The sequence below is a fragment of the Phalacrocorax carbo genome, chromosome 1 (genome assembly GCF_963921805.1).
Source record: "Phalacrocorax carbo chromosome 1, bPhaCar2.1, whole genome shotgun sequence".
In the NCBI taxonomy this organism is placed as follows: domain Eukaryota; kingdom Metazoa; phylum Chordata; class Aves; order Suliformes; family Phalacrocoracidae; genus Phalacrocorax; species Phalacrocorax carbo.
The window spans coordinates 153041674-153066342 of NC_087513.1; the positions used below are offsets into that span (position 1 = coordinate 153041674).

The following is a 24669-nucleotide window of genomic DNA, read 5'->3' on the forward strand; positions in this document are numbered from 1 at the left end:
CCACAAGGTGCAAGAGTGAGAGTTTAAGCCATCCTGAGAGTCAACCCTGGGTGTCCAAATACTGCTCTGAAACAAGAGCTGTGCACAGGCTCCTGGCCTCAAGGCAGCTAAGCACCTATTTCTCAGGTTACCGCATAACCAGTTTGATACACACCAAGCTCCAAAGGCGTCACCTTAGCACCCTGTCTACTTCACAGGAGAATCCTACCCACGATGCCATCAGCACCCCTGAAAGCCAGCGCAATCGTAATGTTGCAACATCCTGCTCTGCACAGAGCCGTTTTGAAACCACAGAGCCAGGCACAAGCGTGGAAGGACTGGCTGGGCTGCCTGCAGTGCAGCCTACAAGCCGATGCCCTGATTCACTGAACCCAAAAAGCTCCTCCTTTCCTGAAACGCGCGAGATAAACAGGATTGGTACAGCAGGTGTTTGAGAAGGGTCACCTTAACACCGCCACAGGAGACAGAGTGTATTGCTGATGCCAGTTATACTCTCCTGCTTTCCCTTCATCTGTAGAATAAAGTAGTTTCTGAGAAAGTTGTTTGGAAAAGCCACGGGAACCCAAGTCAGGCGAGCCTGGAGAACGCCGTGCTGTTTGCTAATCTCTGACAATTTAATACCGATCTGTCGTACACCACGCAAAAATGAACTCACCCTTTTAACAAAGTAAAACCAAATTCCTCCTTCAGGGTCAGCTGCAACTTCAGATACACAAACAACCTTGGTTTCATTTTTCATTCTGGGTATGTTAGATTTCAGAATTTTAAAGCCTGGTTCAGCTGGTCCCTCGTTGCTCCTGGGGGACCTAGCGCAGCGCTCTCGCAGAACGCAAGCACAGGCTAGGTAACTCCCACAGACACCTAACTGCGTGCACCTCCGTGTAGTGTCCAGAAGACCACAAAAGACCTCCACTCCTCAAGCTTCAGTAGCTCATTACTTACCGGGAAGAGAGACACTTACTCCCTAGCTGCCTGTGTCAGGGCTCCTTTCAACTGTATTTAAAGCAGCTACTTCCACAGAAAGACTACATGACTGTATGGACCAGCCAGTTGGACGGGAATTGACGTAATTTTACGAAAGAGCCAACAGCCAGCTGCTGTTGCTGCTGCGCGGCTGCTTTGCGTACAGCCAAACGGGACTGACGTTCGGCCTTAAAACGTTTACCCTCTTGGACATTGAATTTGATTTGCAAGTTTCAACTTACCTGCACCACTGAATTACTTAGGTACGATGCGGGAGGATTCACAAAATTTTTTTAAAAAAGCTAAATGGCTCATTTTTGCAGCTATAGAGATGTTACTGCCAGTGACTAGCACGTATTTGTTCTTCACACTTTCTGCCTACATTCAATTGTTTTGAAAGCATGTACCCCATACATATATGTCCTTGGGAATCGATCCAGGTTCACTTTCTGCCTCAAACTTGGTAAATTTTAGATTACTTAAGAGTTTGTCTTATTAAAATTGTAACTATTACACAGATGGCTCAAGAACACCGTACATTTTTTAGAAGTACATGGATACCTTAGTCCCAACGACTCCAATTTCACTTGAAAACTTCTATAGCAGGTCTACAACAGTTGCCGTAGGAAAACACAGAAGAATTAAGAAGTTATTAATTTTCATACCCGTTTGTTTTTTCTGCTCCAGCAAGAAATGCCCAGTGCGCTAAGACTCCAAGAGACCCAGAAAGGAGGTCCCCCTGTCCACCACATCTCCGGCTGCTTCCTTCGTGACTGCATACAAGTACTATGAACAGACAAACCAAAAACAAAGTTATGTGCATATTTTCTTCCATTTACAGTGATATCACTGTAGCTGTGAGGGTTAACCTCTGAGGCACAGAGCGATTAACAGGTGAGAGATTAATCACAGGCAGCTGCAGATGCTGAAATATACTAGTCTAAAGAAAAAAAAATTGCATTAACATTTAAAAAATACTTTTCTAATTACTTTTCAATCCTTTATGAATAACATCACACAATGTATCACTTTCTCCACTTCACTCAGCCTGCACAGAAGATTCAGCCACTAATGAGTTTAGTGATTCAGGTGAACTGATGCTGCCATGACGAGCAGCCACCCCAGAACGGACCAGGTTCCTCCACAAAGCCACTGCGCAACCACAGCTCTCCAGAGCCTCTGACCTTCACAGATGACGAACGTAAACCAAGGTGTTTTGCAGAGACCAAATGCAAAGTAGGACTAAAACCTCAAATCTCTGCCATGCCCATCAGAAAGGTATTTTACCGAAAACAGGCTTTTCCTTCGGCTTTGTAAAAACCATGTGCAAAGAGAGATCTCTTCTGCCCATCAACAGCATCCTCAGCACCCCTGTATGTTTCTGACAGCAGTGTCGCTGTGGGTAGGCTCTGTCAGAATATCAGATATTACATTTCTATTTTAAATATACAAAGGACCTTGGTCAAAGTGCTCTCCTTGTGGAGCTTTCACTGTGAAAAACATGCAAATGGTTTCACTAAATTTAATCACTTTGTTCCCCACTCTCAACAAGCCCAACCAGGAAGCCTGAAGGATGCACCAAAAATAAAAGCGCCAATGCTGCTGCCCTTCTCCAAACTCTCTTATGGTTATGTATCTGTCCTTAGCCTTCCTTCTGGCTAGGCTACGAACAAAACACAGGAGAAATTTATTTTCCTCTCCAAGGAGAACAGAAGAGCTGGCAGAATCATCGGTGGCCAAGTAGCGATCCTTAGCGTCGCCCGTCAGCGACCGCAGAGCTGCTGAGGTTCAGGACTACGCACACAATCGTTTGCGGGCTCCTGAGCGTGCCAAGTACACAAGCTAGGTATAAAGCAAGACATTGCTCAGACAACAGCTCTTACCTCGATTTTCTCAAGTCACCTGGGCTGGGTTTCTCCACGGTGTGTGAACAGAGCAGCCCAGGTGTTTTAGAGGGAGCACTAACCCTGTCTTTAAAAGGCATTCTTCCCTTACCAAATAATGGGGAAAATCTGCACAAAATTGAAGGACTTGCAGGTAAATCTTCTTAAATAGCAAGAGGTAAAAAACTATTTAAACCAAGTAAACCCTTTCCACTTCATTAGCATAGCTCATTTCTGCTTTTTGTTACTCGGTGCAGCAAAGAGTTATACTTCGCTTCCATTTCCTACCGATTCTTCCAGCAGTAATTGCTGGGCTCGTGAGGCCAGGCAGTTGTGCGTTTTTGCTGCCACTGAGAGGGCAAAGATTCATTAGTCACCACGAACACAGCAGACACTGCTGCAGCGTTGCCAGCAGTTAATTCTCCCAATCGCTCTTCTCCCCTCCCCCCTCTCCCTCAAATTAAGATTCTGGATGTGTTTCTCAGCGAGCAGTTGTTAATGTCAGTTTTCACGAGCGTAACGCTCTTCCGAGTTAGCTATTTGAAGAAGGTACACCCTTTTAGGTGGCGTTGTTTAGGTTTTGGGTTTGGTTTTTTTTTTTTTTTAAATGCAGTGCTTTGGAGAAATTACCTCTAATTCTGCTACTTTGAAGATGGTATCTCACAGGATTTTCACTCTGAGGGCTTGAACTCCTGGCAGGAGGCAGGATGGAAATCCTCTGTTCAAAAGCTTTGGGGCCTTCTGACTGACAGCTGAGCACAAGCCCCTGCTTATTAGCTGTATGTCACCATCTGCCACTATTCTGTAGCCCCACAACCTTCTAGTCAGTTTTGAGCTGTACAGGAAAGCAAGATCTCCTCAAACTGGGCCAATTATAATGCCCCGCTACCAAAAAAAAAAAAGTGGTCTTTTGTTTGTGGCTTTTTAAAAAGTAAGTCTCAAATACGTGCAGACTACCTCACAGGCAACAACAAAAGCAGACCTTTGTGCTCTGCACAGAGATGCTGGAAAACAAATCCACGCAATAGCTTCAAAGAAGCAGAACTACAGGAAATTCACTTGAACGAGGAGGGAAAGGTATAATGCTCCAGCAAGTCTTGCGCAGAGGCTCAGTTCCTCAAAGAACATCTCAGAATAAAAGGATGGTGAACATTACAACAGGCCATGGGAAAAGGAATGAAAAACCTCCTCTGAAGTATTGTCACTGTTAAGAACTTCTAAAATAAAAGAAGAGATCCCACACTACTGTCAAGACAAACTGGCATACTGCCAAATCCACAAAGGACAAAGTCTTCCTGATGCTTTTCCCAGCCTTCTCCTAGAGCAATAAAAATAAAACTGCTTTCTTCCCACTCCCCCAATCCAGCATCCCCCGCTACACGGCTGTGATCCACTGGCCACCTCCGGCAGTTCTTTAAGGACCACGGGGGATGACACCCTTATGCGCCGCACTGAGCGGTGACAACCAGTGGCAACGTTACAAGACCTTGATTAGATGGACATGACTGAATAGTCAGCGACGATGCTAAGAAGACGGGCAGTTCTATTCCCTGGAGAGATGCAGAATGATGTTTTTACATGAGGATGAAGTATTTTTCGGTCCATTGCTCAGCGAGGCTATACCACGTTCAACTAGGGATGATCACGTACATCTGAAAGCCTAGAAAATGTCGTTCTTCCAGTCTGGAATAGCTGAGCAGACCAAGACAACTAGGTGCTGGACAACAGGGAAACTGCAAAGACTGAAATCACCACAGTGTGTCAGTGCCGAAAGGCAGCAACTGGGGCCTCTTAAGGTCAATTAGTCTGACACTAACCCCAATCAAAATAAGGGAGAGGTTCATCTATAGTTCAACCGACAGACCTTAAGAGAGAGAAACACACAACCAATGCTGGTCAAATTGGCTGCTGGGGCAGAGTGTCTTGTTTTGGTTTTTAATAGGTCTGGGCTCGGCTACCAAATCTGAAGTCATTTTTTTCACAGGGCGATAAATGGAAAAAATAATTCAGTACAATTAATACAGTCTTTTAATGAAAACTGATTTATGCTAAGAAGCTTTCTGAAAAAACCCTACTCCCTAGCACTTTCCCATGGAGCATACATATGCTATCGTAAGAAAAGGTTAGGTGAAATAAAAATATTATCATTTAAGAAATCACTGGATGAAGTACAGCAAGGAGATCTGCTACAGTCAGAACCACCACAGCCCTGTTCAACAGTTTCAACACAATCTCAGTGATTAAACAGCAGATAAATATTGCCAGAATTGTACGCAGCAAATACAACACGTCCCTCACATACAGTCACCCAGATTTCTTGCTTACCTAAATGCATCGAAACAGACTGTACTGAAATACCAGTGCAACAGAAACAAACAAACAAACAAACAAAGACTGTCACACTGACAGAATATTGGAAAGTAGAAATTAAAGAGTTTTAGGTTCCACACAACTCAGAATTCTGCCCCACGCTTCCTGGGTAACTATGGCCAAGTCATTTAGCAGCTCTATGCTTAATATAGTTCAGGCCTGAAAATAAGTTACCATCACTCCCTTTTCAGCACTTCTTTAAGATAGATAAACATTAGCATTTGCAGAAGCGTTCAGGCCATGGCGTCACACTTAACTATACCAATGCCAGCAAGTTTCAAGCTGAAGGAACTCCCAGCCCAAACTGTGCTGGCAGATCAAAGCCCAGAAGAATAACCCATTTATGGGTATGGTACGATTAATTAAAAAAACCAGCCTGTTATGTGACTGAAAATAGCTGCCTTCTCTTTGAAGGAAAAGAAAAAAATATCAGAGTTTAGTAGTTTTGCTGAGATCAAGCACTATGAGTTAATTGGGAGGCATGAATTTTGATATAGCTATACACCGGCAGCCCTACTTACACTAGCTCCTGGACACGTTACAGTTAGAAAACCAAAGGCCCATGTAGTATAAAAAGTAATGTATCTTTGCGTGTTCTTGATTTGCAACATTCATAGTAGTGAACGAACAAAACAGGGATTCATTTTTATGTTTTTGTTTAGCACACAGAATGCAAAATTTGGGATAGCTAAAGGTTAAACACATAATACTGATGATAAAGAAGGCCAACCAGCCTATGTGAAACATCACACTTACTGAGGCTGCAGACCAAACGACAGCTTGGAGACTGAAATTTAATTCTTGAATCTCGGATGTCTTGAACAAGCTCTCTGCACTTGTTTTCCTCTTACAAAGCAGGAGTGTTACACTTACCCTAATGTGCTCAAGGGTCCGTGCATGAAAAGTAAGACCACTCTGACTTCTGGTATGATCCAACTGGACTAGATCAGCTACCATCAGCTACCCCACAGAACAACAAATACTCTTCTAATTAAAAGGCTTAAGTTCTCAATTTTCTATGCAAAACAATATAGCTGTCAAAGACCATTTTGCTCCATCAAATGCAAGATTCAGGTTTAGACCATTATCAGATCCTGAGTAAAATCTTTCATCAATATACATCTCTGACCTGGCAGATACTCATACTGGTAAGAAATTTATCTTTTTCCTTTTGCAAGTTGGTTCACAAAAGCACATAGCTAGAGATTGTGGACTCCCAGAAACATGTCCCAGAGTGTGTACAGACAGGGAAACCAGCGTTGATGACTTGGCCTGGAGAAATAACTCAACTGATGTGGAAAATGTAAGTTGGCTTTTATATAAAGGGTGCTTATACTTTTATATTCCCTAATCACACTTTTAAAACTTAGATAGGTCCTTGAGTGTGAGACACCAAGTAATTTAAGTTAAAAGAAAATAATCCAAATTTTAGATTATGTGTCTTGCAAAGGTGCAGGAGCCAGGGGATGGATGTGATGACAGCTGAGCAGTGCCAGGGAGACAGCAGGCTGGGCTGCACGTGCGATGGAGACCACAGTAGACAGGAACCGTGACCTCCCTGTTCTGCTCACTCTGCAGAAGCAGGAGTGGAGACGAAGGTGCTGCCTCTCAGTTAAAATCTTGGCAAAATTTGTTGGGCAGCTGGACACCATAAGAGCTTTCAGCTAAGTGAGCTAGGGACTAACAAGCACTGAATATCTTCTTTTCCGGCTGTGTATGGAATGAGTGGCAGAAATCAGAAGTATTGCTAGGGAATTTGTGGCAAAAGCTGGCTTTTTACCCCATATTCAGTACTCAGTGATTCCTCTCGCATGCTTCTTTGCTTCTCTTGACCACAGCTGCAGCTGGGCAACTGGAGAGAAATTATATTTGGCTACTAGCTCCAGGTAAAAGTAGTCACAGGCAGCAGCAAGCTGGTTACCCATAAAGTCTGCCTTTTGGAAGGGAGGAAAGGACAAACACAGGTACTGGGGAAAATACAGAAAAACTCATTATAACATTAAAAAAAAATTTAAAATCCTCTACTTCAAGGACCTAACCAAATTTTAAACATGTTAGGAACTAAGACTGGTATAACCACACTTTATTATTGACCAGTTCTCCAAAGAATAATAAAAAGAAAACCTTAGAGAGCTGTGCCATAGTGAATAAAAGCTGACTTACCTTTTACCCACAGGCTGAGTACTCATTCCTACCCTGGTCAGTGATGGCACTGATATCACCTACCAAGAGCATGGTGAAGCTCATCTTTGTAGAGCAGGGAATCAACAACTGTAGACCAAGCTATAATGTGAAATTGCAAAAGGAAAGAGAAAAAGAGTATATAAAACTTAATTTAAAAATCTCGGTGATTACGTTTACAGGGCAGTTGGCAGCTCATAACTGAAATGGAGACAAATTTTAGAAAAGTCTCCTTTAGAGTGGAAGACTGCTAGTGATTTCACAGAGGCCATGTATGCGATTCACTGCTGATTTTAAGGCCATTAGGAACCACCTGCATCATCTAATCTGATCTGTAAAAACAAACCTCAGAGGTGTGCAGACACTGCACGGTTTGGGAATCTATCAAAGTTCTAGGTATGTTACTGTCATAGCTGATTACTTTGTCTGTTAATAAAATCTGCCTTTTAATCTGAATTTATTAAGCTTCAGCCTCCAATCAGAATTTATTGTGTCTCTCTGTTTAGACTGTAGAGCTATCTGCTGACAGTAGTAACCCTTCACCAGCACCTGTACCTCCAGCTCACTATCAAATCACCTGATAACCTTTTTCATCCTCAACTAACAGAAGTAAATTGCCTACTGAATTTCCTACAGACGCATGGATAAAAGTATTGTGGAAATAACTACTACAATCATCCTAGGCTATAAAGTATTCACCAAGCCAGTCTTCCCTGCTGCAAATTCTGCATCCTCAGAAAGGCTTCTTTCCACAACAGCCAAGCACAGAACGCTAATGCTACATCATTAGGTCTGCAATTTCTGCTTTTCCTGGAGGGCATTGAGACTTACTTTTTTTTCAGAAAGCATGCATGCAGTATATTCCCAAAGGAGGAGGTTTAGAAGTGATATATGGAAGCTACAGTATCAGTGTGCTAAGCAGATTTCAAGCAGGAAACGCCTGGAAATAGGTACGGCTTAAGCACTACAAACAGATGATGACATGAAAAATAAAAGGCAAGAGGAGTACACAGATCTTTTAATAATATTTGATTGTGCTCAGAGGACATTGGCTTGAACCAGTGATCTGGATTTCCCTCACACTGGAATCATCATGTATGTTGTCTCAGCTGAAAAAAAAATGACATTAGATCAAAAGAACAGACAGATGAAAAAAGCAAAGTTAAGAGCAAAAAACGGGAGAGAATTCAAGGTCAGTGACATGACAACATGTTCCGTGTTGTGGCACAGAGCAGAGAGTACATCTCCTTTCTCAATGTAATTTTGCATTTGAGAAGCATTTAAGAAACTGACTGACAGTAACTCCCAGACTCAAAGAACATTCTTGTTTAAAGGAAGCTTAAGTCTATAGTTCTGCAAAATTCTCAGAAACCTTCTTGCAGGCAACACAAACCCTAAAAACAGTGTTTGTAACAAACGTTATAACCTGTATTAAACCTGACAACTGCTTTCTTACAGCTCAGCAATGCTGCCTGTAATGTCTCTAATCTAGGAGAGAGAAAGCATCAGTGACAGAACCAAGGTAAGAACAAGAAAGCAGCCTATAGCTGGACATCAACCAACTGCTATAAAGGCACAGAACTGTTCTGATTTCAAATCAAAAAGCCACTTAACAAAGAGAAAAAAAAAAAAATCAGAGTGCAGAGACAAAGAGCAAGGTAGGGAAAAAAAAAAGAACAACTAAAAGCCCCAAAAGCACACAAGACATGCACCAAACTTGTGCCACACCTGAACAGTCAACATTGAAATTAGAAAGTTTCAGTTTTTTCCTGGTTTTTTGAATCCTGCATGACAAGAGACAATGGAGACTGTCCTCTCCCTCCAGCAATGGTGGGGGTACACTTATCTCAAAAATAACAGCTCGAAAGGAAAAGAGATATGCTAGGTAATGTGCTTCATCTAAAGCGCTCACCCGGTTTTCCCAACATTCATTAAGAAAGCAACAATCCTGCATAAAGAGAACACGGTTGACATAAAACCGGAGCAAGAGGATCCACTACAGTGCTCTAAAGCTCTCTATCTGCCATAAACTGGAGCCAAGATAATTTATCCTCTGGCAGAGTTCATCCTCCCTTAAGTCTGGCCTGACTCTCCAAGGTTACAAATCAAGTTTGCTCTGGGTGCAAATATGACAGCAGACTTCATGCAGGGCAACTTGGGTACTACATGACCGACCAAAGTCCTTCACCACACAGGTGTAACTATATTGCCTCCAGATCCCAGCTTGCTTCACAGCCTGCTATAGTATCTGTACTAATGGGGGTATGTGGAAGGTGGCTCTGCACAAACCAGTTGTCATATTACATCTGTTTCTCTGTTATAAAAGGCTCCCATGGCTCCCAATAATGAAAAATTGACTGTATATACAAAACAGTTCTGAAGAGGCATAAACATTTATCAGAGATTAGCATTTCAAGTAATTAGAGGCAGAGCTGCTACTTGTTATGTATGTGAAATAAGACCATGTAGTCAAAATGCAATGAAGCTACTCATGAATTAATTTTATACTGATCACAGTAAATGATCAGTATAAAAAGCAGCAGACAGGCAGCTAATTTTGTTAAGTATACTTTAACCATATTAGAAAGTGACTGTTTTAAAAAGTTCTAATGGCAATCTAGAATTTAAAAAAACACAACAAATTAATTGTCAGGGTTAATGCACAAGTCATATATGTACATGCTCATCTACAGCATGCTGGACAGTATCAAGGAACTGAGCAGCTCATGAACCTCAAGATGTCTTCATTTTTCAGACACACCAATATATGGTGAAACAACAATATAATTCTGCATTAATTTAGCGATGACACCTGCGCTTATATAGACCATCTCAGCTAAGGATTTTAAAACAGTCCACAAAGAATAAAAAATTAATGTCTCAATACCTGTGTAACATAAAACATATGTTATAGCCATTTAAAGGAGAAATAAAATCAGCAACTTTTTTCAGCAAATAAATTAAGTTGCACTCTTAAAACATGAATTTACACAAATCATCTAAAGACAGACATCCCTCTCCTTCAATTTTCAGAGGAATACACTGGACTACAACTGAGAGCAAGCAAACAAACAAACAAAAAAAAAATCACATTGCTAAAAGCAAAAGACTTCACTTACCTTTCTCTCCATCTGAAATAAGATCTCTTTCTCCCTTTTGAACAACTGTCAAATTCCCCATGGCTTGGCTGAGTCTTAATACACATCCATGATGATCACTACTGTCTACGGGGTCTCTAAGCTACAACACAAGAATTCCACACACAGTACATATTTTGCTACTAGAACAACATCTCTAACGCACACTAACTTCAGCATACAGCGGGGCAGGGGGAAGCATCATCATCAGTCTTTCCAAGTATTTTTATTCTAGACTCACTGCAGTGCCAAAAAAAATGCTTACGAAAGAGTCTTCTTTAAAGAAGAGCTCTGTTTAAGAATATGCATTGTTGCGGCAATTATCCCATGGAATAAAAACCCAGAAGAACGCTTCTCTTGCATATAAGAAACAGCACATGTTTAACCCAGTAATAAGCTGTTTATTTCCAAAGACTAAACTTACACATACTTAAATATCAAAAAGGAAAACAGCTCACCATGGCTTCATACAGTCTACTAAACTCCATGTAGTTTGGAGTAAGGATGGCTCGCTGGTAGCCTTGAATAAGAGAAGGCTGCTGGGAAATGAGCCACAGTCCATCCTGCAAAAACCAGTAAGAAGAGCATTTACTGAACAGACTCTTAAGTGTCAAACCATTGAGTGAATCTAGAAAATACTTACAGCATCAATAATGATAGGAATTCCTTTGACTTTCGATTTTTCTATAATACCCTGCAAAAAAAAGCAGATAACTTCAAGATGCTTCCTAATTTAAATCTCACAAGATCTGAAACAAATTCATACAATAAATTGGATCATTTAATTTGTTTTTACAAAATAAGGTACCAAAAAATCTGTTATATTCTGCAAAGTAATATAAGACATTTTTGTATCAACTGGTAATTTTACAGTTACGTTGTTCTGTCCCTGGTTCAAGTATAAGCAGCGCCAACAGGGTCTCCATAACTGATGCCTTGGCGTTGATATGCAAACAAGCAAGCAGTCTCACTCACTCTCCTCTGCTGTAGGAGGCATGCAATGCCAACACAAGTTGCATAAAGTTGCATATAGTAAACATACCTCACCACTTAAAAAAAAAGTAAATCCAAATGAATATTGCCATGATAGAAATCTACCACTAACTATAACATTAATTTTAGTTGCTTTTCTGATGATTGCCCCATTGCAGTATTTGAATTTATGTACAAACATCCCGAGAGAAGCAATATGTAAAACATGTCATTTCACTCATGGTCCTGGAGGTTTTATACTTTCAAAGCAAAACCACATGGCCCAAATGGCCCAGACCATTTGCAAAAGCATTTTTCAGCTATCTACCAGCAGACCGTCTGCCCTTGTTCTCTCTCCGAACCGAGCAGTGGCAACGACTGATTCTCAAGCCTTTTTAATGAGCAATGGCCGCCAGTCAAGCTTTTTGAATGATGGTCATTACCAACTTGTCTTTGAAGCTGGAGGGTTTATCTTTTTCCTGTATAAGATAACAGAGGATGGTATCCATCCTAAAGCCTAATTATTTTTGATTGTTATTAAGCTCTCCAGATTAGCTATCATATGGCTCTGAGCTCCACAGTTTAGCAAGACATTATGTAAGGAATAAGGAAGCAGTTTTTAATTAATTTTCAGGGTACTGAACATACCTCTGTTCTTGTATTGTGGTCAAAATAAACACTGCCCACCTTGCTTCCTGTAAATTATTCATTATGGCATGTACATATCCTCACTAACCCATTCCTATCTGATTCTGATTTTTTCCAACACCAGTTGAAACCTTTCCCTTCTATTTTTAAACAGATGACCAGAATTTAGCAGCGTGCTTCAAACCAACACTACTTTTGTTTGTTTGGGCGCTGTTTGCATGTTGTAAGTGTGAGATGGAAACACCACCCGCTGCTCCAAGCCTGAGGACTTGTCTCAACACACAGCTGCAGCTACATTAGAAGCCACTACAGAATAAAAACCTTTCCGCGACACACAGGCACTTGCACAGGTCTCAGCTTGGGCTGTGTGTCAGACTGCCAGGCACCCACCCTTGTCGGGATCCCAAGGGAAGACCACAAGTCTTCTCTTATATTCAGCTACTTAAATAATTTTGAAGCAATCGCAAGTTTTACACAACTCATACCATTCAGCTAATTCATAAATTTGAATAATTTAGTAGAAGTATATTTAACAGCTGTGCAAGGATGGAAGCTTAAAATGTGCCTAGAATTAGTTGTGGCATACTGAAGACCAGAGAGTCTTCCTTTCAAAGCTTTTAAGAAATTTATGAGATAGTAATTTCTTTATTCACTAATGTTAATCTGCACAGATGTGCACCCCTCAGTTTTCCTTCAAAGAAGCTGTAGTGCTTTGTCCCTGCTGTGTTAAGTTCATTAACAATTATGTTTAATTTGATGCACTTGGTTACAATAAAATAAGGCCATGGATCTAGCAACCAGATTTATGGGTATTTTTTTCTGTAAAAATTGATGTTATACGTCCAACAGCCCAATTATTTTTGAACCATATGAAGCTCTTCCGATTAGGTATCATACAGTACTGAGCCCCAGAGGTTAGCAAGATATTATGTAAGAAAGCATTCAGATCATCCTCCCCCAATTTTTGAAGATACAAATACCATTTATGCAACCTCATTTTCTAACTGGTTTTAATTAGAATATTTTTGTACATTAGCAGCTTCACCAAACTCCCTCGCAGTATACTTAAAATTATTACTGCTCCACTTCCCACTAATATGAATCACCAGTTTATTCTAGTGTGTCAACTTCAGTAAGCAAGCCTTTCATGACACTTCATTTTTTAAAACTAAAAAAGATTTCATCAACAGGTTCTGTAAGGAAGTCCGAAGGAAGATACCAGTCCTCATCCTTCCATACTATTCTCTAAAATTCATTATGAGCAATCCACGGAACTGATTTTGCAAAGTTCTGTTTCCAGCTAAGGTTTGGCCCCTTTTCAAGTTTCCTCCTAATTGTCATTTTGACTACTGGTTACAATTTATATTTTTGTCTATATTTGTATCTAACAGCTGACTAAATCAAGAATCCTGAAGATCTGCTGTCCACCAAAAGAAGAAAAAAGAAAACCAAAACACCACAGAAGTTACAAATCATTAAAGTATCCGTACAGGTAAATAGCTTCTGGAAGGCTGGGTCGCTGGTACACTCCAGAGAAATAAGGCATTTCTTCCTAATAACATTTTGCGTTCCTACCTCTCCAGTACATCCTCCACAATCCTCAGACATCTGACCTCTGCTGTGAAGAGAAATTTCATCTTGCTAAGAAAATCCTAGTGGCCAAGCAACTTTTATTGTGTACCGAGTCTCTAAGGTACCAGTTTCTATTCTAAGAGACTGAGTGATCTTTGCTTTTTCTTTCTCTCCTTATAAAACAAATAATCAGAGTACAAAGTCCTTTGTCTTACTTAAAAAGCTAGCTTTTGATTTAGAAAAAAAAAAAAAGCCCCAAACAACAACAACAAAAAAACACCAACCAAAACACCCAAGCAAAAAACTACCCTAATTATTTTCCTTTCCTCTTCCTTCTTTCAACACAGACACTGCTTAGAGACAAGACAAGGAACTTCAGAGAGGAAGCTCTGAGGAGGGAGAGGGTATCTACCATATTAAAGCAGTAACACAGATAAGAGAGGACCCCTGTAAGACAACCACCTGTTTGAAGGACACAACATTCATTGGAGAACTTCTGTTTCCTATTGATTGTGGACAGGACCCATCTCACCTGCTGCCATTTAAAGGTCAAATGGCTCACCAATGGAGAGCAATTCATCCCATGCAGCTTAGACACCGCATTTAGGGTGGGATGAATCACCAACAGACATACCTGCCTCTCCTCAGCTATCACGGAGGGAGCAAAGACACTTCACCGCTTTATTTTTAGACACCAAGAATTTAGGTGAGATGAAGCCCACTTTCAAACACTCTACTACTGCAGATACTGTATTAAAAAAATACTTGGTTTAGAGGTGTTTACGGCAATAATGGCAACATCCTCTATGCAGCGTATTTTGTTCCTGGAAGCAAAAATCGTTTTTCAGCTGAATCTGTATCTCTATATTTGGCAGGGACTTCCCTGGTTTAATACTTGTAGCATACAGAAGAACACAACTAATACAGTTCAGACTAACTTTACTTTCGCACCAAAGCCTATTTAATGGTTTCTGATAGGACTCTATGTATGAGCAGGAACCATCTGTTCAGTTTTACCCCATGTAACAATTATTTATGGAGGAAAGGATTTAGAAGAGAACATTGCTAATTAAAAATACTAATTTCAGACTTGTACCTTTCATGTAGAGAGTCCTAATAACAGGGGTTTAGGTAGTCTCTAGCTAGAGATATTCTGCTTTGTATGAGTCAGCTAAACACTTGGTGACTCTCCAAAACAGTGATTCCACAACCCACAACATTTGAATGAGGAAAGACAAACAGGTTCTAGTCCGCTGTGATTAAGATCAGCAACAGTGAACTGTATTACAACACTGCAGAACTCATGCTAGAACAAATCTGTAGTAAGAGCTTCCTCCCCTAATAATTGAAGGACAAAGTTGAAGTTTCTACCCTAATTCAGCCAAAGAGGAAATGACCCACATCCTGTGAAGGTGCTGTATGGGACAATCTCCCACATGGTTATCATTTGTTAGTGGCCCAAATACTCAACATTTAGGAATGCCTGAAATAGTATTTCAGTGATTGCAATTTTTGGTGGAGGTGGCTGAGTGGAGGAGAGCCAGAGGGGGTAAAATTAACCCTGAATCTATTCCCACTCTACTCTTGAAATACACAATTTCCTGAAAATTCTTTGTTCTGTGACTGGGTATCCAGGACTTGTATAGAAGCAACCTACTCAGTAAGAACTGAAAAAGAAGTTGTGGCACAGCAGAAACCAGTGCTCTATCTGGGTAAAGGTAACCCTTTACGGTAATTGGGAAAATTTACAAAATAAGGGCAAAGAGTTTTTGTGTTTTAATTAATTCTTTTATTATCATGGAAGCTATTCCTTGAAATGCAATGCATTAATTTTAGTAGAAAATTGTATTCTATGTCCCAACTTTCATATGGGAACTTTAAAATAGATTCCCAAAACCAAATTCCAATCTTTTTTTTGGGAATCAACTGACAAAAAAAAAAAGAACAAAAAAACTCAAACAACCAAAAGACGAAACAAAACCAAAAACTGACCAAACAAACAAACAAACCCTCCCAAAAAACTGAACAACACGCCCCCCCCCCCCCCCAACCACAAAACACCCAACACACTGAAACCAGAACAACACACACAAAATCACAGAATCATTCAGGCTGGAAAGGACAGGAGGAGGAAGCAGCTTATAGGAACGAATGGACAGGCTACTGCTGAAAGAGGGCACAATACTGCAGAAAAGCATGATACAATTTATCCACTTGATAGGCTGCGGCTGTGCGATGAAACACAAGATTCACCTGCGCTGCACTAACATGGACATCCAGGACTCTCGCAAACTTCAACAATGATGGTTGGACTTGATGATCCTAGAGGTCTTTGCCAACCTTAATGATTCTGTGATTCTATGATTCTATAATTATTGTGGAAAAATATGGAAAACGGCCGAGATGAGCCAGTGCAAGATACTGGCTGCAGAAAACAGTTCAGAGGGGGACGGGTGGGACATGTGAAGGAGGAATAAATTGCTATGGAGCTTCTAGGTACAATCAAAGGATATCCAATCAGCCACGGAGGTCTTCATAGAGCAGCCACCTTGAGGAGCCACCAGGAGCAGATAGCATGTGGTGCACTCACAGCTGGCACCCACAGCCTTTTGCAAAACTCTGCAATCTGTCTGGACTTCTCCACCCAAGTCCATCAGCCAGCAATAACACACATACCCTATTTACTCTGCTTGCATACAACAGCATACAAGCTGGTTCTCCACAGCTCCTCGGAAAAGACAATTATGTACAGTTTTGCCCACACCCGACTTAGATATACTTTTCAGCTTTTTAATTAGATGTGGATTGGCAGCAGAATGCCTGCAATGACTTTTAATATATTATTAGTTGTATCACCACTTGTGTCTTTCCTGATGAACTGATTTAGCTACACAATAACTTTGGCATTCAGTGTTTTCAAAGGGAAGACTCAGGAAATTAGAGCCAGTGGTTTTAATAAAAGATTGAATTTTAATGAACTAAACAGAAAACCACAATAGCAGGATATATAAAGCAACATCTATCCCACAACAATAATTAATTTTCACTAAGGATGCATCACATTGTCACCTTTCTACCTTGCAAAGGAAAGATACTGCAGGCACTTTCCTTTACTGACACTTGCAACCAACGCTGCATTTCCTAGGTCCCTTCAAGAGTCACGTCTTGGCCTGCTCTTCGCAAAATTCCTTACCCATGTGCTCAAAAAGAAGTTCAAGCTTCAGCATGCCATAATAATGGACAGCACTGACCACGATGACATCCAAACATTTTAGGAAGCAGTACAGCCTTGCCTTCAGCCCACCAAAAGTGCATTCTACTGCAACCTACAAATGCCAAGTACGTAATTAAATCTTCTGCTAGATGTTCCAAAGTAAAGTTAAAATATCTTAGGAGAGCTGTTAAGCAGGTGAGGTCCTTTAAACAAGAGTTTGCACCCATACAGCTTGTTAATAACCAGATTTCTTTGAGAGTAATATCCTCATTTGTCCAAACAGATAACTGCCAGACCTCCTTGGCACCTGGGCAGTATATGCCTTGCCAGTGCAACATGGTGCCTGCATTCACACATCTAAAACTGCAGTCAGCTGAGGCCTGCAGAGCAAGTCAATGCTATCCTATACTGTACTCTGTTGGCAGGATAATCAAAGGTGTGCCCATAGGCCCGGAGAGGTTGAAAGGCCCGTTCTCTAAAAGCTCGAATACTACCCTCTGGAATGCTGGTTACATTAAGGTGACTGATAGCGCAGGTTAGCTCCACTGCTCCAGTCCGTGCTACTGATTTGACAACACTGGACTGACCGGGCTCCTGGCTGACTAAGCCAGACTCAAGGCAGCAAGAGAACTAGCTTCTGGTTTGGTAGAGACATGCAAATGTGCATAACCTGGCACTGGTTAGGCCTCATACAACCTTAAATAATCAGAAAGGAGTGGCAGCCCCTTTTACAAAGGGACTACTTTCTACTGAAAGCTAGGATCAGAAACTGCTTTTAAAATGCCACCTATAATTGCTTGTATTTTCTGCACGGATGCTGCTTTCATCCAACAGTCCTGAATGCATGGTTTTGTCTGGAACAGAGAGATAAAAGAGAAGAAATGGAGATTTCCCTATAAATGCTGCAGCTGGAAGTATTTCTGCACATCGCCCTCCCCAAGGTGCCCGGGAGGAACAAACAAGTTCAACCCCAACATGCTGCAAACCAACTCCTGCGAAGAGGCACTGCGAACCCTAGGAAGCATTTCTGTGTTCCTTGCTTCAAGCCTGGATAAATGCAGAGTTAGCAGGGACTCAGCCGCATAGAGGTCAGCATGCAGCTCTGTGGCAGAGATGCTTGGAAAATGGGCTTGGCAAGCAAAAGTTTGTAATCTTGCACAGCTAGAGGTAGGCAAATATCCGAAGCCCAGACTATATGCTCAAGGCTACAGACAGGGTTGGTGGCAGGGGTTGGTAGGAAGGGAAGCTTCCCTAAATAGAATGTATTTGATACAGGAGGTTTTGAAAAATGTTAAAAATGGAGTTCCACTGTTTGAGATTCTTCACATTACAGCCATATTTTCAGTAACTGGTTTTGGTTTATTTTTTTTAATTTTCCCACTGATGGAAACAAGCAGTTAACTCTGAAACTTGCTTTCACTAGTTCCCACAAACAAATCCAAGAATTCATCATCCGTTCAAAACTCAACAACATCAATCAAAATCTCACTTTGTGGACAAGATTTGTATAAATCACCTTTAACTAGCCTAATTGCCTCAGTTTTACTTTATATATTCCTGTATGCATAACTATCCCTAGCTCGTTAATCATTCCACTAAGCTCTCAAGCCTCACATAAGAAATGATTAACTACTGACCACCACTGGTACTACTTGAATGAAGAGTCACATAACAGAGACGAATACCCTTTCTTTGAAACAAATAGCTTCTTTATCTCATGGTTTATGCTCCGCTCAATTTAACTGGGTCTTTTGTCTTTTAACTGTAGTACCACATGCTAAGCCCTGTTTTCTGAAACAGATTTTCAGGTGCACTGGAAAATACTTTATTTAGGCCAGGCAGAGGGTGATAAGGACTTTAAAGAGTATCCCACCTCATCAAGCTCATTAAGTGCTTTGGGATATGTTAAAAGCTGTTGTTACAACTAACAAAGCTGAAGATGCTGTAGATGGCAGCTAGCCAAAATAGTTCTATCCTACATTTAAAAAAAAAAAAAAAGAAAAGAAATGAGAACGATCCACTTGTACATTCCCTCTTTGAATTCAAAGTAGATCACTTGCTATCAAACTTGGAGCAAAACTGCAGCTCACAGTTTCATATCTGCCTCAGTCATACGCTAAATTCTTAAATAAGTGGCGTAATCAAAAGTAATGCCTGGACATAAGAAACACAAGAAAACAAAGCAAAAGCCTCTGAAATAATGTCACAGTTACGCAAAAACCAGCACTCCTTTTTAGCTGTCCCCCACCAAATTAATGATCAACCAGACACCACTTGAGAAGGTACATTTATACACTTCTATCCCCAAACACATCCAAATCCAGTTTAAGCGATAATCAATCCTGTTTGTTTCAATCCAAAGTAAAAAAATTAAATCAGAATACATAAAGGCACTAAATTTTCTCAGGCTGTCTCATCCACTGAACGTTTGCACTCACAAAGCAAACTCTACAAGGTTTCCAAATTATGGTTGATTGCATTAGTGTTAGATTTGTGGTAAGATATTAATGGTCAGCTGTTGGCATTTTGTCTTAAAACAAAACAAATAAACAAAAACTTAGAACGAACTCTGGAATTTATCACTGCCAATTTCTTTTTAGGGTTTCTAGCTGAATGATGCTCAGAAGGAGTCGAAAAGTTATCAAATTCCAGCATTTTGCTTACAAATGCTTTTGAGTGTCAAAATCAGGTTAAACAACAACATAAGCCTGGATGCAGAAAGCAAATAAACATCCCACCTCACTGTGAATGACTTCCATCAAGGTCCATTACATATATTAGAAAATAAGTTTTGCCTGCAAGCTGCCTAAACCTGTATTTAAAGTCCTGTTAGCATATTTTCAAACACTGTTTTTCTAATCAAGACATTTGCGAGGAAGCCACAGAATACTAATAGTTCTTAGCACAAGCAGCAGTATTTCTTAGCGTAACCAAGAAGATCTCTCTGCCTAGAGCTGGCGTTCCCAAGCTTTATCCACATCAGTACCACCATCACAGAGGAAGAACTACACCCTATCCCAGCAACTGCCTCATTTTAGCTGAAGATGTCCACAAATCCTGACTCTCATCAGGTTGGTTGAAAGCAACAAGGCTTGGCTAGTAAGAGAGTAGTTTTTCACTGGATACTACTTGCAGTACATGCATCAACCCTGGAGGCTGGGTGAGGGCTGAGAGAAATACAGCGTGTACACACATTCTCACAGCAGGTGTGTGCACATGGCCTCTGGGTTTTGCCTCTGCAGTGTCACAGGCACAAGATCACATCCACCTCACCTCCTCCTAGCTGAAGGCTGAGAACAGGAAGTGGCGTGTCCTCGCTGTTACTCCAGTTCCCTATGAACTGCTGAATCCCCACAGCAGGAATCTCCAGAGGACTCTCCAGAGGACATGAACAGGGCAGGAAGCAAATGCACATGCAATGCATATTGAAGAATTAAGATTGGGGCAAATAATTTTTCTGCTACCTTGAGACCATGTGAGCAGTGATTCCAAAGGCTAACGCATCCTCTTGTTCATAGTCATACATGGCAGTAGGTACCACAGACAATACTACTAACCTATCAGCTGCAGCATTAGCCTGGGATACTTTTCAGCTGTCTTATACTTGGTACAAATGGAACCCAGGAGGCTGCTCAGGTAAGAAGCGGAAAATGCTTCTCAAAACCCAGAGCCGCAGATTTAGCTTTAACAGACTGCTATGACAACAGAAGGTGGTTCTGCATTCTGCAGCTCTTCAGAGCTTGCAGAACTAGTGCAGATAGTGTACTGAAACAGCGGGTCCCGTTCTCACAATTTATTAAGGCTGTGAAGTGTTGCCTAAATCCCAAAGGCATGAGGCTTAAAGGGGGGAAATCAATCCAACTAACCAAAAACAAACACAGAAAGGCTGATACCTCAGTTGAGGTGGAACTGAGAATCCATCTGAAAGAGAAAACTTCAATTGGGCTCTGTCTGGGCACACTCGATGGAGGTGATCCATGAAAATGGCCCAAACCTCTCCCACCCTTTGCTAGGTGTTAACCACAGCCAAGACACTTACACAACATCTTAAGACAATGTCACTAGGGGTGGAAAGTGAGATTTCTGAAATTTATATCCCAATGGATAGCAGAGATCTTTAAGGGTAAATGACTGGCTGAGGGTAGCATGATGATTCCAGTGTTACAGTCTTACTTCAGTTAAGGAAAGGGTACTTCATAAGGATGAATGCTTTTCTCTGCCTGATCCCAATAGTAACTACCATTCAACCAACAATTCTGTATCAGTCCATTTGACCACAAAGCCAGAAACATACCCAGTAAAGATTCACCAAACTCAGAAGCAGAAAATTTGACAGGAACATCACATTTATTCCAGAAGGAGTAGGAGGAGAAAGGAGATGACAAGAGGCTGGAAACTGATACAGTGCACAGCTAAGCCTGTAACTGCCTAACCGCTGGGCAGCAGCAGAATGCAGAACATCCTGGAGCATTAGGCAGCACCATCTCCTATGGGAGGCTATGCAAGGAATATAATATTCTTTCCAAAGTCCTCTTGGGAGCTGCACTCATCACCTTTCAGGACAGCAGCTTGGTCCTCTCACAAACCTGAGGAGCAGCTCTCGATGGTACACATAGGAATTCCCCCACTTCCAAGCCTCAGGCTACAAGAAAAAAATCAGATCAGAGTAAGACCAGAAGCACAAACATCCCTGGAACAGTGCTCTGGTGGGTAGGTATGGCAGGGACATAATATTGCTGCCATGTGAAAAAAACAAGAACATCCAATAGCTTTGGAAATATGCTGCTTCTGAGCACTGACAGTCACAGGGGCCTCAGCCTTGCTTTCACACGGCGGCTAAACTCTTCCTCAACAGAGTCTAAACCACCATCAGCTGCATACCAACTGAGATGAACTCAGGGAGGTAACCATACTGTTGTCTCCAGCCAGAATCAATCATGGACACTGAAAGTGAAAAGCAGATGGCCTGATGTTGCCTACAAGGAAGCTGGCTGTGATGGCCAAGTTCCACACCAGATGTGGTACAGCATTCTGGAAGTCTGAAGTAGAACAGGGAGCAGAGATTCTTTACTCTGCACACTCCAGAGCTGAAAAGCAGAGCAGAAACATGGTTTTGTTCCTTTCTTTTGAAGAGAAATAGCTTGCACTGCTCATTTGCTCTGGAGTTGGAGGGTCTAACTAGGCCAAGACTAGGATAGCCACATCTGCAAGGGATGCAGCTGCACAGCTATTAGGACACAACGAATGCTTTCTTTAGGAGTTTTTTCTGAAGCTGCAGCTCCTGGTCCTGCAAACCCATGGCTAGAAAGCTCTGACAGTGCATCAGGCCTCACCCAGGCAACTGAGGAACGGCATGTGAAGCTTCTGGCACAGACTCACAGAAGTGGCATATGAGGGAGGCATATAACTTGCAGAGTGGCTTCTTGTAACAGGACTTACCAATGGAATTACAACCAAAACCAATCACAGGAAGCCAATAAGCACGTATTCACACAGTATCACTAGCTCTTAAGAAAAGGTGGGGGTGCAGAAATCAAAGAAAACTGATCACAAGGTGCTGTTTTTCCATCAGACTATTAAAAGGACCTGAAATGCCACAGTGCACACACTGCAGGCATTAAGCATGAGGGAGGCAGATGATATAGTAAAGATGCTGAGGAAGCAAAGCATGCTCTAGTCTGGAGAGACAAGATGCACCAACTGGTCAACAAGTGCTCGGGCTATTCCACAATAAAACAGTCTCCATGGGCCGTGTACCAGAAATTGCAGGTTACTGCATTAGTATCTTTATTTCTCAATGCTCAGAAGAGAGAAAGCAGCCCAACCACGTGACTGTTTGGACAAGCTCAATTGTTGGCAATGTGCTGGCACAATACTGACAAGAACCAACGTAAGAACAGCATCAGAGAGGTGACAGACCACTATGGCTCAGCACTTTAATGGGGCAGGAGGAGAAAGAGGGTAAGCTCTCTCCCATCCTCACTGCCACTCTGATACAAAACCCTGACCAGAAAGCAGACACTAATCTACATCTCACTAATCTACATTCATATGACAGTGTGCTGAGGTTAGCTCAAAGGGAAATCAGAAAATTACATACCAAGCCAGCCTCCTATAAAAGTTTAAAATAGCAACACTATCATCACTTGCTTTTTTTCTTGAAGGTGGAGAGTGATACAAAGCTTAAAATTCACTGTTGAAGCAAGAGGGAGAGCCAGCCTTTCCTCAGCACAGAGAAGCACTAGTTTTCCTCAAGCAGGCAACCAGCGTTCACCTGTGCCTAATTACATGCACTTATTAAAGCTTTTGGATGAACAAAGAATTTAGAAGATTACAGTAGTTGGATTAAAACAACACTGGATAACTAATGAACAGTTACGTAATTACAGTGAAGACAAAGAACTTGAGCTTTAATGTGACTTGAAATTAATAGTGTCACATCCACAGCTCATATGAACATGGCCTGAGATTTTAGCCTGAAGTAACTTCCAAACGCCTGTTCTTCATTGGCTGGGTTTGTTTCTTTAACTTTAAGCTAGCTCATACAGGACGGCCAGGCTGAAGTAAAAGTATGCTTGTAATTCACTAAGAAAGCAAAATTATTTTTAGAAATGGTGGAAAAAAATACAATCAAGGAATCTTCTAGATACTTCTGTAGATACTTCTATAATATAGATAAGAACATTGACAGATATTTATAAAACCCAGATGGAATCCTGATATAAATGTTACGTTTAATATTTTAGATAGTATAAATGAATTCTTATTTTCTTTTGTTTAAAGTTGTTTTTCTTTAGGAAAAGAAAACTTAAAATTTTTTAAAAATCAAGAAAAAAAAAGAAAAATCATTGACCAAATTTTTTTCTGTAAAAAGAATTCTGAAAAAATGTTTTCAAAAAAGAATAAAATCTCTGCTGAAGTTTCGTTCAGAATAGAATTTGATTTCTTGATCAGCTGTAATAAATTTTTTTTTATTTCTTTCTGAATCCATGTTCTTTATTAGTTTTGCACCTCTATGTCATAAACCAAACATTTTGTGGAAGTAGAAGAACATCTAAGGAAGCAAAGAGCTCCAATAGCAACTTTCCCTAACAAAAGCCTAGCAAAACCACCCTCCATAGCTCTCAAGGTATTCTAAACTACTTGGATACTGTGGTCTCCAGTCCCTTGCCTCCCTGTTCTGCAATTTCACTGTGTAACTGTCAACATTTCTGTAAATTACATTAAACCTACTTGTTAGTACCACTGATTCAGTTATACTTCTCAGAAAAAAAAAAATAATTGTACAAAATTAGATTGACATTAGACTGAAAGATATACTTCGAATGTACAAAGATGTTTTGACAGTAAAACAAGACATCATCTGAAAGATGGTGTAAGTACTTATTACTTAGAGTACAGAACTATCTAAGCTCCTGTTTTCAGCTCTCCACTAAGGCTTGACAGAAAATAGGATTACCTCTTTATCCAGAGTAAAAATCTGCAACATTTTATAATTAAGAGTATTGTTTCTTATTGAAAGGGAACACAGTCCCTGTTCTTTGGTACCTCTCCTAATAGACGTTGTGAAATATGGTTCTGAAAATTAGGAACTCAAATTCATATTTATGTTCTTACAGTACAGGTGCTTTGCACCTAAGAAAACACAGAGCCCTTTATCTAAAGATGCCAACACCTATTTCTTAGTTAGCAACTTTCACAATCAAACCCAAAGCAAATCAAAACAACC

At 40.9% G+C, this 24669-nt stretch overlaps 1 protein-coding gene across 5 annotated transcripts in view; it reads right to left on the bottom strand.

Moving 5' to 3' along the window:
- NAXD (NAD(P)HX dehydratase) overlaps positions 1-24669 on the bottom strand; it is a 49824-nt gene that overhangs the window by 1367 nt on the left and 23788 nt on the right. For 4 of the 5 annotated variants that reach the window (XM_064440272.1, XM_064440263.1, XM_064440267.1 and 1 more), the window contains 4 exons: positions 11178-11228; positions 10993-11097; positions 10517-10637; positions 1629-1749 (listed from right to left, as the gene is read on the bottom strand). In XM_064440272.1, coding sequence (XP_064296342.1) covers positions 1629-1749; positions 10517-10637; positions 10993-11097; positions 11178-11228 — 398 coding nt within the window. Of the gene's footprint in view, positions 1-1628; positions 1750-7379; positions 7500-10516; positions 10638-10992; positions 11098-11177; positions 11229-24669 lie in introns of those variants that run through there. The other variant, XR_010370974.1, reaches the window with a different exon arrangement.